The sequence below is a fragment of the Octopus bimaculoides genome, chromosome 2 (assembly GCF_001194135.2).
Source record: "Octopus bimaculoides isolate UCB-OBI-ISO-001 chromosome 2, ASM119413v2, whole genome shotgun sequence".
Classification (NCBI taxonomy): domain Eukaryota; kingdom Metazoa; phylum Mollusca; class Cephalopoda; order Octopoda; family Octopodidae; genus Octopus; species Octopus bimaculoides.
In genome coordinates this window covers 144,319,986-144,333,649 of record NC_068982.1, presented here as the reverse complement: position 1 = coordinate 144,333,649, position 13,664 = coordinate 144,319,986, and the positions used below count along the sequence as shown (strand labels likewise).

The window sequence follows — 13,664 nt, the reverse complement described above, 5'->3', positions numbered from 1 at the left end:
AGAGAGAGAGGAAAACGAAAAGAAAGTAAGTCTTTGTTAAACAGTTAGATGGTTCTCCAGTGTGTGTGTGTGTGTGTGAGACAACATAATTGTCCTAGGTTTGTGAGCAGTAACCCTATGTTGAATGTACTTGAACTTTGTGGAGTGCAAGTAACTGATAAGAGTTGAAGTATATTTTGTTCCTGGAAAGGAAACTTAATATTTGGGTTACATTGTTAGCAGTGTTATGACAGATCATCAGAGATTGTGAAACCTAGCACTTGTTTTGACTGGGATGCTTTTAGTGTATGTAGTTTTGTGCATAAAATGGATATTGTGAAAGTCTGTTTCTTTGATTGGTAATAACGATTGGAGAACGTTTTCAGAATCTCTATTTATAAAAGTGATCTCTATATAATATGATGTCTAGATAGTGTGTAAATGACATCTGTGTATGATGAGAGAAGAGTGGTATTATTTGCATTAGAGCCATTGTTGTTAAAAGTCACAGCAAATAGGTCATGGAAATAGAGAAGAAAGAGTGCAGGAGACACTACTGAATCTTGTGGTGCATCAGAGTTGATAGAAAAAAGATTGCAATGGAGCAGTCTGAAAGGAAATTCGATGCAATAGATGATAAATAGAGTCTATAGGTAGACAACTTAGCTATTACTTTTGGTGAAGATATCACAGGATGTTGCATTCTACAATGTGAGCAATCAAACATGGTTTATCTACTTACCTACCTGCATTATGATACTCAAGGTAATAAACATGACCAAAGTAATAAAGTACTGGCATATTCTTTCTGTTAGTTATTTCAGTGCCTGATTGTTAAGATTTCAGATCTAATCAGAATGAAGTCAGATTGATGAAATTAGAGTTTGACTACATCTATAGGAGATTAAGAGGCTGTGAGTTTGCAGTCATTTTGAAAACCTTACTTTTACAGCCATACAGTTATGCATCAAGGCATTGATCAAAAACGAAAGTGGAAGTTGAAACTTGTTGCCAACTGAACAAGTTGCAGTGAGCAGCTGTTTAATTAACAAAGTTTCTACTTATTTTTTAGGATGGTTACCAGTAGCAAGGGAATCTCACTGTAAAAATATTTACTTCAGCAATTTTCTAATGTGATGACAAGTAAATTGTCCCTCTTAACAATGGTATTTAGTTTTTGCAGCTGATGCTGGGTCCATAAAAGTCTTAGACTTATTAATTTCAGCTAGTTTATAGGTTAAATCAATTCTGACAGGTTCAAACTTGAAATAGTTACCTGTTAAAAGTTGTTCATTTTACAACCAGTATGTTTACAGCTTTTACAGCCAGTGTGTTGGATTCCATGAAGCAATATTATTCAATTTGCTTTCTGGCTATTACCATCTTGTCTGTCAGCTTGTTATCTTAGGGATTAAGGTTTGAGAAATACGGTTCTAGCACTTAAGAAAGTTGATGTTCATGTGTGGGGAATTTTGGCTGTTACATTGTTATGTCAAGTAATTTACATGAATGAATGTTGTTGCTTGTTTTGGTGAAGGTGTTGTGTTAGTGATTGTAGCAGTCACTTGTCATTGAATTATTGAGTATTGTATTGAAATGAATAAAATCAATGTTTAATATTTGAATTTTTCTTGTTAATCAGCATATTCTTCTGTTAAACACCAATAGTTTACTTGTGCACACACACATATATACAAACACTTTCTCTCACACACATATCTTCATAGTGATCATCATATTTATGTGATGTCTTTGTATACCACCAGTCATCACGTGTTTAAAATGCAGAGTTATAGAGTGCATTATTTAGAGGGGACGTAGATTCTACTTCCTCATGCATGTATGTGCAAGAATATTAACATTCAACATGTCTTTTCATGACATGTTGAAGCAAAACAGTGATTTCCTGTTTACATCCCTTGTAAAGAAAACGCCTTGCACTCTGTACTGTATGCTTGTCCCAACCAGTGGAATAAATAACCCCTTACTTTAAAAAGCAGGTTCAGATCTGCAGCAGAAAGAGCATCTGGCTATAAAATAATGCCTTAAAAAGTTTTGATTTTATGCCAGCATGGAAAGGAAGGAAAAAATAAATGAATGAACACACACACACACACACACACACACACACACACACACACACACATGAGGTTCAGCTGAAAAGGTCATAGGCTGACCAAGATACTCTCATGGAATGTGACCAGATGAGGTTTATTTTTCAATATAATCCACCTTGTAGTCCACACACTTCTTCCTTCAGTATTGCAGGGCTTGGATCTCATTGGTGAAAAAGCTCTCATCCTGTTGGTAAAAAAGTCATCAACAGCAGATATGATGTCATAATCACTACAATGCTGGTTCCCAGCCAAATGTTTTCCCATGTTAGGAAACAAGTGATTGTCAGATGAGGCCAAATCAGGAGAATAGGGAGGGTGATCAACCAGTTCAAAGCCACAGTCATACGCAGCAGTCATTGAAACCAATGGTGGAACATTGTCCTGATGAAACAAGATCCCTTTCATCAGTTTTCCTGGGCATTTGGTCTTGATAGCCTTTCGTAACTGCCTCAGCAAGTAGTGACTGGGTGGAAAGGTCACAAGACAAGGTAAATTCTGAGCTTGCATGACCTGGGACCTTAACTGGCTCCATGTAATTGAAGGAGAACAGAAGTGGTGTGTGTGTGGGGGGGGGGTAAAGTATGCGGAGTGGAACAGATTTATGTTTGTGAGAAAGTCATGTTGAGCGAGTAACAGAGTAAACACTTTTGGAGAAGGGAGTATTAAAGGGAAAAAAAAGAGAAGGGATCTGTGTCTGGATTAATAAGAAAAAAATGACTGAGTGGAAAGGTGACAAGACAGGTAAATTCTGAGCTACCGTACATTATAAGGGCAAGTATGAATAGGTGTTAAGGGAAGGGAACATGAAAGAAAGAAACAGGTGAGGATGGTGAAGAAATCAGAGAAAATCACTGAAGGAAAGAGAGGTATGGGAGTCAGCATGAATAAACCATCTTTTAAAAGAATTGAAACCGGTAGCTTATTTCGATTTAAAAAGTGTAAATATTTTCTTTCTTTTGTTCATGATAATCTTCTCAAAGCATTTTCTCTTTTTTGTATTTTAATTTAAATTCGCTTGTGTGAAACCTCTTGACCTTTTCAATATATGTGTGCATGTGTATATGTATATACTGACAAATCTACCCATCTACGATGGAGGCATAAAATGAGGGAGGGAAGTTATAGCAACAGTATGTATTGAGAAATGTGTAAATAAACTTGATAGATTACTGGGTGATGTCTTAGAGAAATCACATTATTGTTGGTGATACAGCATTCTATTGAAGCTACATGACGTGTTTATGACTAAGTGACATGTAATGCCTATTCACTCCCGAACTGAAATAGGCTCCCAGCCTCTGTATCAAGAATGGTTATGTGGGCCACTCCTAACAAAAGCCTTTGACCACTACATAAAAAGTATTAAGAATAACATGTTATTTAGATCTACTTTTTATTTTAGTTGTTTACACTATTTTACACTTGTTTATACTCTTATACATTCAAAGTTCATAAATTTCCTTATTTAAATTATGAATCATATTCCTTTCAATAATATCGACATGATTACAAAACTTCTTTGTAGATGATATTTTTTGAAAGGCATAAAAATATAAAGTAAAAAAAAACAAAGAAGTGTACAGTAAAGGAAAATGTAGAGAAAAGAAGTGTGTGTCAATAGAAAGAGTAAACAATGTACAATACAATTAAAGATGCATGTTTGCCATGTGAACACTTTTGGGCCCTTAGCCCAACATGTCCCATCACTTTCCTTCCTACTAGATTACCCTGTTGTTAGTGAATCTCATTATTACATTGCCAGTTATCACTTTCGTACTCTCAAGCCACTTCCTATTGATATCCATCTTTCATTCTTAATAACCCTCCCTCCCCCCATAAACCTTCCCACCTTTGCTTGCCACATACTATATTCATCCCTATATACCTCTCATAACCACTTACTTTTCTCTCACACCTTATACTCTTGGATCCTGCATCTCTGTATAACTCATCTCTCTCCTATCTCCTGTTTTCTATTACTGATAACCCTTTCTGTTTTGCCAGTCATCACTCCCTCTTCTCTGAGCCACTTCTATTGATGTCCATCCCACATTCTTAACACTGTCTTCTCACTCATATTTATTATCAACCTCTCTTGTTCACTACATTTACTTCCAGTCCTATTTTGAACAATCTCACTTTGCTGCACACCTCTTGCAACATTTACTTACCTACCCTTCCTGAGCTCCTGTCTCTACCTTCTTGTACTTAGAAGATGCAATCCATTACAGTTTCACCATTATCTTTATCTTACTTTCTAGCTCCACCCTATCCACCTCTGCCCATCCATATATAATTTAGGTTAGCCATGAATCTCTTCCACAGTAACAGATCTGTTCTCTCTCCCATCATATTGTATCCCTCAACATCTCACAGAAAGCTACCCCACTCTCCTGTTCTCTCTCTCTCAGTCATAAAGGCTCTTTCATCTTATGAGGTACAAGGTGATTTCACTGCAGTCTACTTACACACACATGCACAAAGGAGGATTAATTATAATCATAGTTATTCATATATATAGTGTCACAACATGGAGGCTGTGTTTCAACAAAGTGTGTATTCACTAAGCTTTATCAGAGGATGTACAAACAAGAGCAGATGCACTCAATACTTATGGTATAGTTTATTTATTCTTTACAAAATTCTAATTCACTTTTCCTATTCAGTGAATCATTCATTTCAAATGGCTAATATGTAAAGAAACATATACTGAACAATATAGATAATGATAGGAAATCAGACCTGCTTACTTAATGAATTCTTAAAAGTTCCTCTGACCTTTTTGCATAATTTACAACTTTATTTCCAAGAAGGAAATAGTTTAGTTTTTAAAACATTTTTCTGTGTATTTCAATCTAATAAATGTATTATAATTAGTAGGTTGTGATTTCTTTTTATTGAAACCCAATTTTGATAATTTTTGTTTTCTCGTTGCTGTTAATTCGGTTGTTTGAGGAATTAATCTTTATTAATCTCTTCAAATTCCATTTAATGGGATTATTGAAAGATTTAGAGATATTGGTAATATTTGCTTTATATTTTCATATTCACCTTTTTGTAAACTTGAAAATGTACTTTTATGATAGGCTTAATATATATATATATATATTGATTTACTATCATCAGCATTATTATTTAATGCCCACTTTTCTATGTTTGCGTGGGTCAGACAGATTATGTTAAGTTTTTCATAGAAGACAGGAAGTGAACAACATGCTCGTTTACAACCATCATGTAATGTCAAAACAGGAGTACACACAAATGCAAATAATGCATTCACAAACAAACATATTTACATATGTACCTCCCATGCAGTGCCACATAAAAGCACCCAGCACATTCTGTAAAGGGGTTAGCATCAGGAAGAGCAGAAAGAAGCATCCGGCCATAGAAACCATGCCAAATAAGACTGGAGACTGGTGCAGATCTCCAGCTTGCCAGTATGGACAACAGATGTTAAACGATGATAATGATGATACCTATATATATATAGGTAAATCAAAGCTGGACCTCTTCCTATCGAGAGTGCCAGATGAACCTACCTCGCGGCAGGAGGTGCAAATGAGGGTTGCTAAATCAAACTCCATTCTTCACCAAGTGCTACATATTGTAAGAGGCTCCCTGTAATAACAGTGTAGCAACACGGTGGTGCATCAGCATGGCCGCAGCTCTAAGCTGAAACTTTAAAAAAAAAAATATATATATATATATATATATATATATATATATATATATATATATACATATATATAAGGAGCAAATATTCAGGATTGAATATTTATAGAGATATTAATATTGCTATTATTATCAAAGGCAATATAAATAGTTGACAATAACAGCAACATTAATATAAGTGGTTGTAGGCTAAACTAGCATTATATATAGCTAAAGAATTAGAATTACATTAATCATAAGGGCGCACTCATACATCTACCTGCGAGAAATAAGAGCTAAAAGTTACATTTAAACAACCAAAATAATGACAGAATCAACAGTACTCAGGCAAAACAGATTGAAAAAATCCCCTCACATACCTATATAGTTCTCATTTCTAGTAGGTAGATGTACGAGTGCATCCTTATGATTAATACACACACACACACAGAAGCTTCTTTCAGTTTCCATCTACTAAATTCACTCACAAGGCTTGCTTTATCCAGCCTGGGGCTATAGTAGAAGGCACTTGTCCAAGGCATCATGCTGTGGGACTGAACCTGAGACTACATGACTTGGAAGGAAGCTTGCAAGTTTCTTACTAACTGTCCAATGTCTACATCATGTATAAAAACTAAAGTAATATCTAAATATATTGTTTATATTTGTGTTACTATGGTTGTTGTTGTTGTTGTTTCAGGGTTACTTTTCTTGTATAGAAGAAAGATGGATCAGTTAGACTTTGTAGGTTTCATGTCGCCCATACTTTACAACTTTCTATGTCAGTTCCATTTCTCTCTCTTTTTGGTTGACCTGCTTATTATTTGCAGTGACTTCTTCCTGGTTTAATTATCATCAACTGGCATCTTACTCTTTTACAAATGTAGCTGTTGAGAAGAAAATTGACTGCTTCCATTTTGAATTCCTATCTAATACATGAATTATTTTAATTTGTTTTATTTTTTTTTTTTTTCTAATATAGTCTGGGTTAAGATTTGAACCATTGTGTAGCATTTTGAACCTATAGTAAAAATAATGAGTTGTTTAGGGTAAAAAAAAACAACAAAAATTGATTTTTCAGGATCCTCCCCTTACACACACACATACACAGCTGGCATTCCCAAAACAGAGAACTAAGGTCAATTCAATCATTGCATTCCATTGTGTAGCCTTCTAGTCTTCTGTTATGCTGACAAGATCTTTATTGATTCATGCCTCAAAAATTTTGTTATTAAGCTTGATTTTATCTAAATTATTCCTTGTATTTGATCTTAAATTGATTGACAGAAAATAAAACAAAAACAAAATAATGATAATATCTCTAATTAAAGATCCTGTTTTTTCTTTTTTTCTAACTATTTTTAAAAATCATTTTAATAAAATGGTAATTATAGGTTTTAATAATAATTCTTTCTAATTTTGGCCAAGTCCAGCAATTTTAAGGAGAGGGGAAGTTTATTACATTGACCCTAGTGCTCAACTGGTACTTATTTTATTGACTTGAAAGGATGAAAGGCAGAGTTGACCTCAGCAGAATTTGAACTCCGAATGTAATGAACTGGAAGAAATACCACCAGGCATTTTGTCTGGTACTCTAACAATTCTGACAACTTACAATAATAGAAGTAAATGCATTGTCTAAAATTTATCAAGTATTCTGTTACTATTACTGGTGTATTTGTTACATATTAAATTTTGATCCCTTTTTTATATTTAAAAGTATTCTTTGATAATAATCATTTGTAATATCTCATATTTTTGAATTATTGGCATAACATTATTGCATATATCAAATGTAGCCAGTCACATGCCACTCAATGCTACTGTGTGTGTATTATTTATCATCATCATCATCATCATCATCATCGTTTAACATCTGCTTTCCATGCTAGCATGGGTTGGACGATTTGACTGAGGACTGGTGAAACCAGATGACTACACCAGACTCCAATCTAAAAAGTTTTTGTGTTTCTTCTTATCAAACAATTTGGTCACCCTTGCTATATATTATAAAGCTCAGTGAAATACATTGTGATCAATTATCTCATAGTTCTAAAACCCATTCTACTTAGACAGCAGTTTCTTTAACTATTTTTAATGTTCCTTAAATGTGACCTCTATGGAATCATTTGCTCTAGTTCTTATTCTGCTATCTAAGCTATATAATTTACCTTCCTTTAGTTAGGCACCTGTATTGCTTAAGATCTTCAATGTATTTCCTTTTTGTTCTATTTGTTAAATGGGTTTTTGGTTTTTATGTTAATGCATTCTTAATAGTACAAGGCTGTTTGAGATTTTGATAAAAAAAACTGGAGAATCTTCAGTTAAACTCTTCTATAGACTGCATTCTCAAGCTCAATTTACCTCAAGTAAAATTGCTGTCTTCCACATATACAGACTTGCCACATAAAAAGCATGCATGCTAGTGCTGCATAAATGCATCCATACCAGTGGCACATAAAATAGAAAGAACACAGTTTAAGTGGTTGGCATTAGGAAGGGCATCCAGCCATAGAAACCATGTCACAACAGACAATTGGAGTCTGGCCAGCTCCATGTCAAACCATCCAACCTATGCCAGCTTGGTAAGCAGACAGTGATGATGATGATGATGATTGTTTATGTAATGCATGCAAGATGCTTAAAAATATACCAACTTATGCCAATGTAGATGGAGAAAATTAATCTGAATTCGGTGGAAGCTAATAGAAAATAAATTAGTTATTGAGAAAAGAACAAACTTAATGGTGACACCTTTTTACTGTCTTTCTTTTTTAAAGAATTTAGCCAAACTAAAGTATATTGGCTGATGTTGACTGATCAATAGAAAAAAGGGTAGAATTAGGAGAGCAATGAATTAAATGCTGTGTGGTATCTAGTTCATCATTTTAGTTCAAAAATGTGGAGTTTGACTTGACCTTTGATTCAGTTGTGATTAATAAATACTAGAGGTACCAAGGTGAATTTGATTGATTATACTCTCCTTTATAATGTATGGCTTTATGCCTTGGTTAAAAATCAGTACTTTCAAGTCCAGATAGCTAAGCTTCTTACCTGTTGAGTCAGCAACTCCCCTTTTATTTGAAGTGGAAGCCAGTTCGTGACTTGTAAAAGCACTGCACTTCTTGAATGCACTACTTCAGTGCACCTTCACCACTGTCAGTAAACTGTATCCATAAATTAGTATGCTGTTTCTGAAAAAGTAAAGCTTATTAATACCTTTCTCAAAGGCATGAATGTCACACACTCTAAGTTTATTCCCTTTGTCTTGAGCATCTTTAAGAAATCAATATCCATTTAATATTTGCACTAAAACATTATTTTCATCATTTTTCTCATAAAAATTTGTATATAATTTTCAATTATCTCAAGTTAGATTTCAAGCATTTTGCAAACCTGCATTTTCATATTTGCTATCATTACATTCTGTTTTAATGTGAGAAGAGCATTATAATGATGTCATTTGTACAGTGGGAGGAACATGCCTTAGCAAGCTAATGAGCAATAACATTTGAAAAGCATTGATTAAAATTACATCTTCATTGACTGAGCTCTTTAACTGTCTTTTTAAGGTCAGCCTTTTACTTGAAAATTCCCCTTGACAGAAATTAGAGATCAGTTCTCTGAGTGACTGACTCACCTTTATCAGATTTCAATATTGAATGTTTTTGTTTTTTTTTATAAACACTCATTTGCTGATTCAAAGATCTGTTGTCTGTTAATTTATATAATATCAAAAGAGCATTTTAGTGAACACCTGTGTAGTATTTATTTACTTTTTAGTAGAGTAAATTTAAGTTCTGTAATTTGCAAAATATGATTTTTTTTTTTTTTAAATATGCTTTTGTAATTGTATCAATTATATTAAGAAATCTAACTCCTATACTCACCTATTATCCATCATGATACAGTTCTTCAAGGATTTTAAAGTCTGCTTTAAAAATGTTTGTTTTGAAATTTTATCAAACTGACATTTCTTAAATTACTAATATATATGTGAATTAATAAAGTAGTTGACATGGTTGTCTCATGAGTAAAGACATATTCAGGCAACAGTATGAGACATCCTGGGCTGGGTTCAATCTTGTTCAGTGCCTACACTGAGGAATTTTTACTAAAATTTGCAATGGTAGTGCTCCAGCATGGCCTTAACTTATGGGCCAAAACAAGTAAGAGATAGTTGTGAATAAACTTTTTGTTAGCCTATTTACCTTTTTGGCTGAGAAGATTTAAGGGTTTGCATCTGAGTGATAGGTATTGAGGTCAAATCCTTGGTAGGCATTCTATTATACATTTGGACATCATGCAGAATTGTACTTGCCTCAATGCATGTAATTTTGTCACAATTAATCACAGTTATCAAACAGAACTTTGAGAGATGTCAACTGCAATGGAGACTAGCATCCTATCCTTGGTAATCTGTCCTTTCCATAACAGTATGAAACTAATGAGGAAATCTTTATGTAGTTGGTAGATATGCTAGAAATTGAAGTTAAATCTCCTTCAAATTATACCCAACCATCATCTTGAAAATTGAGCAAGATATTGGATGATTTAGTCCTGGATATGCTATGTTCAAAGAATGGGTGGCATAGTCAGAGTATGCCTTTGATTATATGCTAATTCTATTAAGATTGACTGGAGCTAAATAACAATAGAAGCTAATCCCTGATTCTGTTGTGTCTCTATGGCTTTGGAAACATTTACTTTATTTTCCATTGCTGTTCTTACACAGAAAATTATATTATAGTTTTTGGGTAGGTTTCTTTGTTATTTTTTTGAAGAGGATTTAGTTGCATCTCATTATATTCTTAGTTCAAGCTCTGACAAGGTTGACTCTGTCTTTCAACCATTTGGATTAGACAAAATAAAGTACTAGTCAAATATTAGTCAATTTGATTGCTTGTACCCATCCCCAAATTTGTATCCTTGTGTCAGTAATTTGAAATTATTATTTCTTTATTTACCTAACTATCTAATTCATTTTAGACGTGATGTTTTGCATAAAGACCTAATAGTGTCTCTTCATTTTTTATGTGTTATTTTACTTATATTACAGTGTAACATTTCTGCACAGTTTCTACCTTCATTAGTACATCTTCCATATTTGTATATGCATTAACATTCATTTTACTGGCCTGACAGACTTCTCTAGTTGAACCTGTGTTCTAAACAACTACTTAATTTAAGTTTAGTTTGCATTACTGTGGTGAACACTGTAGATAGAAAAAAGATGTTATCAAATGCAAGGTCTTCTTTGATAATTTATAGTTATGTCTTCTATTGCTCATCATGACATATGATGCTGCTGAGCCAAGCCTGGGGTTGAACTGATAAATTTCCTGAATACATAGGCGTGCATGGCTTAACTAGCAAAGATGATGACTTTTAAGTATAGACAACAAACCTTTCCTTCACAAACCATTCATCCACATGCAATCAGTGAAGCAAAAATTCAATATTCTCAGACATCAGTTATCAAATAGCCACACAAACAAAGAGATGTTCATTAGCATGACAGAATCTCAAGTCATACCTGTAACAAACTTTAATGTCATAAGAAACAATGATGCCAGGGACAGTGTGACTACTAAGGTTTCTAATTTGAAAACAGAGCATCCCAAAAGCCTATGACTGATGTCCTGCTCAGTTGCTTGACTGGCTGGATTAGCAGCCAAATCTCCCTAAAATAACACCCTTACGCAACTTACAAAAGGAAAGACATTGCACAATTTAGTCTCCTATATATATATATGTATATTCAATAAGGCAAATTGATCATAGGCCTGCTCAATCAGGGCAGACTCGGGCCTAAATAATAGCAACACCACCCAGTGATGTTTGTTTTAAAGAACCCAAGTTTCAAATAGAGAAGTATTTGGAACACAGGTCTTTAGGTAGAACCTCAGAACCATAGGATGTGTGTCAGTCTAATGTGGATACAGCAAATCTATAACTACAAACTGACACTTAATAGGACAGCTATGTGATTCTAGTAAAATGATACGTTGATTCAAGTTATAGATTAGTTTACTTTCCAATGCTTACCTAAAATATTTTGTTCATATTTACATTAGCTACTTTCTTTTCAATTCTTTCTCTTAACAATCTCACCATCTTTGTTTTCTTATCTCATTAACAATCAACCTGTAACACTTATTTAGCGTGTACTAGTTTACTGCAAACTACCTAAGACACTTCATCAATTTCTTTTTTTTTCTTTCTTTTTTTTTTCTTTCTTTTTTTTTTCTTTCTTTTTTTTTTCTTTCTTTTTTTTTTCTTTCTTTTTTTTTTTCCCCTTCATATAAAGGGTTTTGAACCGGAACCCAAAACTGTTGACTTATGTTCCCGATTTTCTAATAATTCCACTGAAAATAGACATTTGTTGTCTTTTTGATTTTTTTTTGAACAGCTTCGTGAAAGAGGGCATCGCCTCTGACCATCTTTTAGAGACTTGGAAACTAGTGGGGAGAAGAGAAAAAGTTACTCAGAGCAAAGATTTGGCTCAAGTACTTGCAACAGACTGGACTCTGCAAAGGGAACCTATGGGCCAGGTGGTCATGTTACACAGGGTGATGGATTAAGTCTCCAACACCAGAAGAACAGTCCAGTTTGAGATTCCCTACTTGAGCCATTTTCTTTTTGGAGTTACCTCAAAAACTCAATACTAAATTAATTGATAAACTGTACTTTCATAAATTTAACCAACTCTAAATTACTTCGTAGTTTTTATATGCTTTTTCTTTCTAAGTATAAGAACTACTAACTACTTATTTCTGTTATATAATTTTAAGTCTAATGCCATATTCATCTTCTCGCATAAAAACAAGTGAAGCTGGAAATTTATCTTCTAAATAGTTCAAAATAAAGAGGGATTATATATATGGCTCACTTTATTTAACCATAACACTTATTCTTCATCAACAGATATCTAATATATTAAAATATGTTAAAATGTATTAAAACAATGTTCATTCTAAGACAATTTCATTTCAGCTCTAGCTTTGTGTGTTGCTTAATCTAATTTTTGTTGGTAACTTATTTTATGCTCTTTGTGTGTTACCATTTCAAATATGCAGTAGTGTTAATGAAATAATTTCTTTCTTTACAGAGGGAACACTTTTTGGCTTCATCTCGACAAGAAAGTATTGGACCATGATTTTTCTCGACGTTCTCTCTTACTTTTGTATCTAGGCATTAAGTAAGTAGTTTTATTATATTCCACACTTGTTCTTTAAAAATACAATTTTAATAAGTATTAAGATTTATATAAGTGATGTAGAAGGAAGTCAAAATAATAGGAACAACTGAAATATTATGTGAAATCTAGCACATACACATCATGGACTCTTGTGGACTCTCCTGTCATAGATGGCAAATGAGGGTTCTGTAATTTTTTGCTGACCACTCTGCACAGATGATTTGTTTATAGTGATCAAATATTTGAGCTGTATATTAGCTCACTCCCTCCACCAAATTGACATTGTCTGTACAGGTGCACAATGTGCCCACATATCAGATGTTCAAGTGATCACAGTGCAACATAAGGTGAAGTGCCTGGTCCAGGAATCAAAACCATGATCTTGCAATTGCAAGTGCTGTGTCCTAACCACTAGGCCCACATATTTGTACATATATAAACATTATGGAATATCACTGTAAGCATCATTATCTTTGTTATGATTGCACTTAACCATTTCCATTACATTTCTGTTTTTAAATATTTTCAAATGCAAATTGACAGAGTTTTGTCATGTTTACTGTCTGCAGTCTGTGGCAAATACACAAAATTTCCAAATGCAGTTTATTGTTAGCCCTCAAAAAACATTAGAATTATGATTCTGAACTAATATTTATTGTTCCCCAACTCTCTCTCTCTCTCTCTCTCTCTCTCTCTCTCTCTCTCTCTCTCTC

General features: G+C 33.7%; 1 protein-coding gene across 10 annotated transcripts in view; it reads left to right on the top strand.

The window, feature by feature from the left end:
• LOC106875150 (FERM domain-containing protein 4A) overlaps positions 1–13,664 on the top strand; it is a 355,036-nt gene that overhangs the window by 194,870 nt on the left and 146,502 nt on the right. For all 10 annotated transcript variants that reach the window (XM_052965645.1, XM_052965646.1, XM_014923164.2 and 7 more), the window contains one exon: positions 12,862–12,951. In XM_052965645.1, coding sequence (XP_052821605.1) covers positions 12,862–12,951 — 90 coding nt within the window. The remainder of the gene's footprint in view (positions 1–12,861; positions 12,952–13,664) is intronic.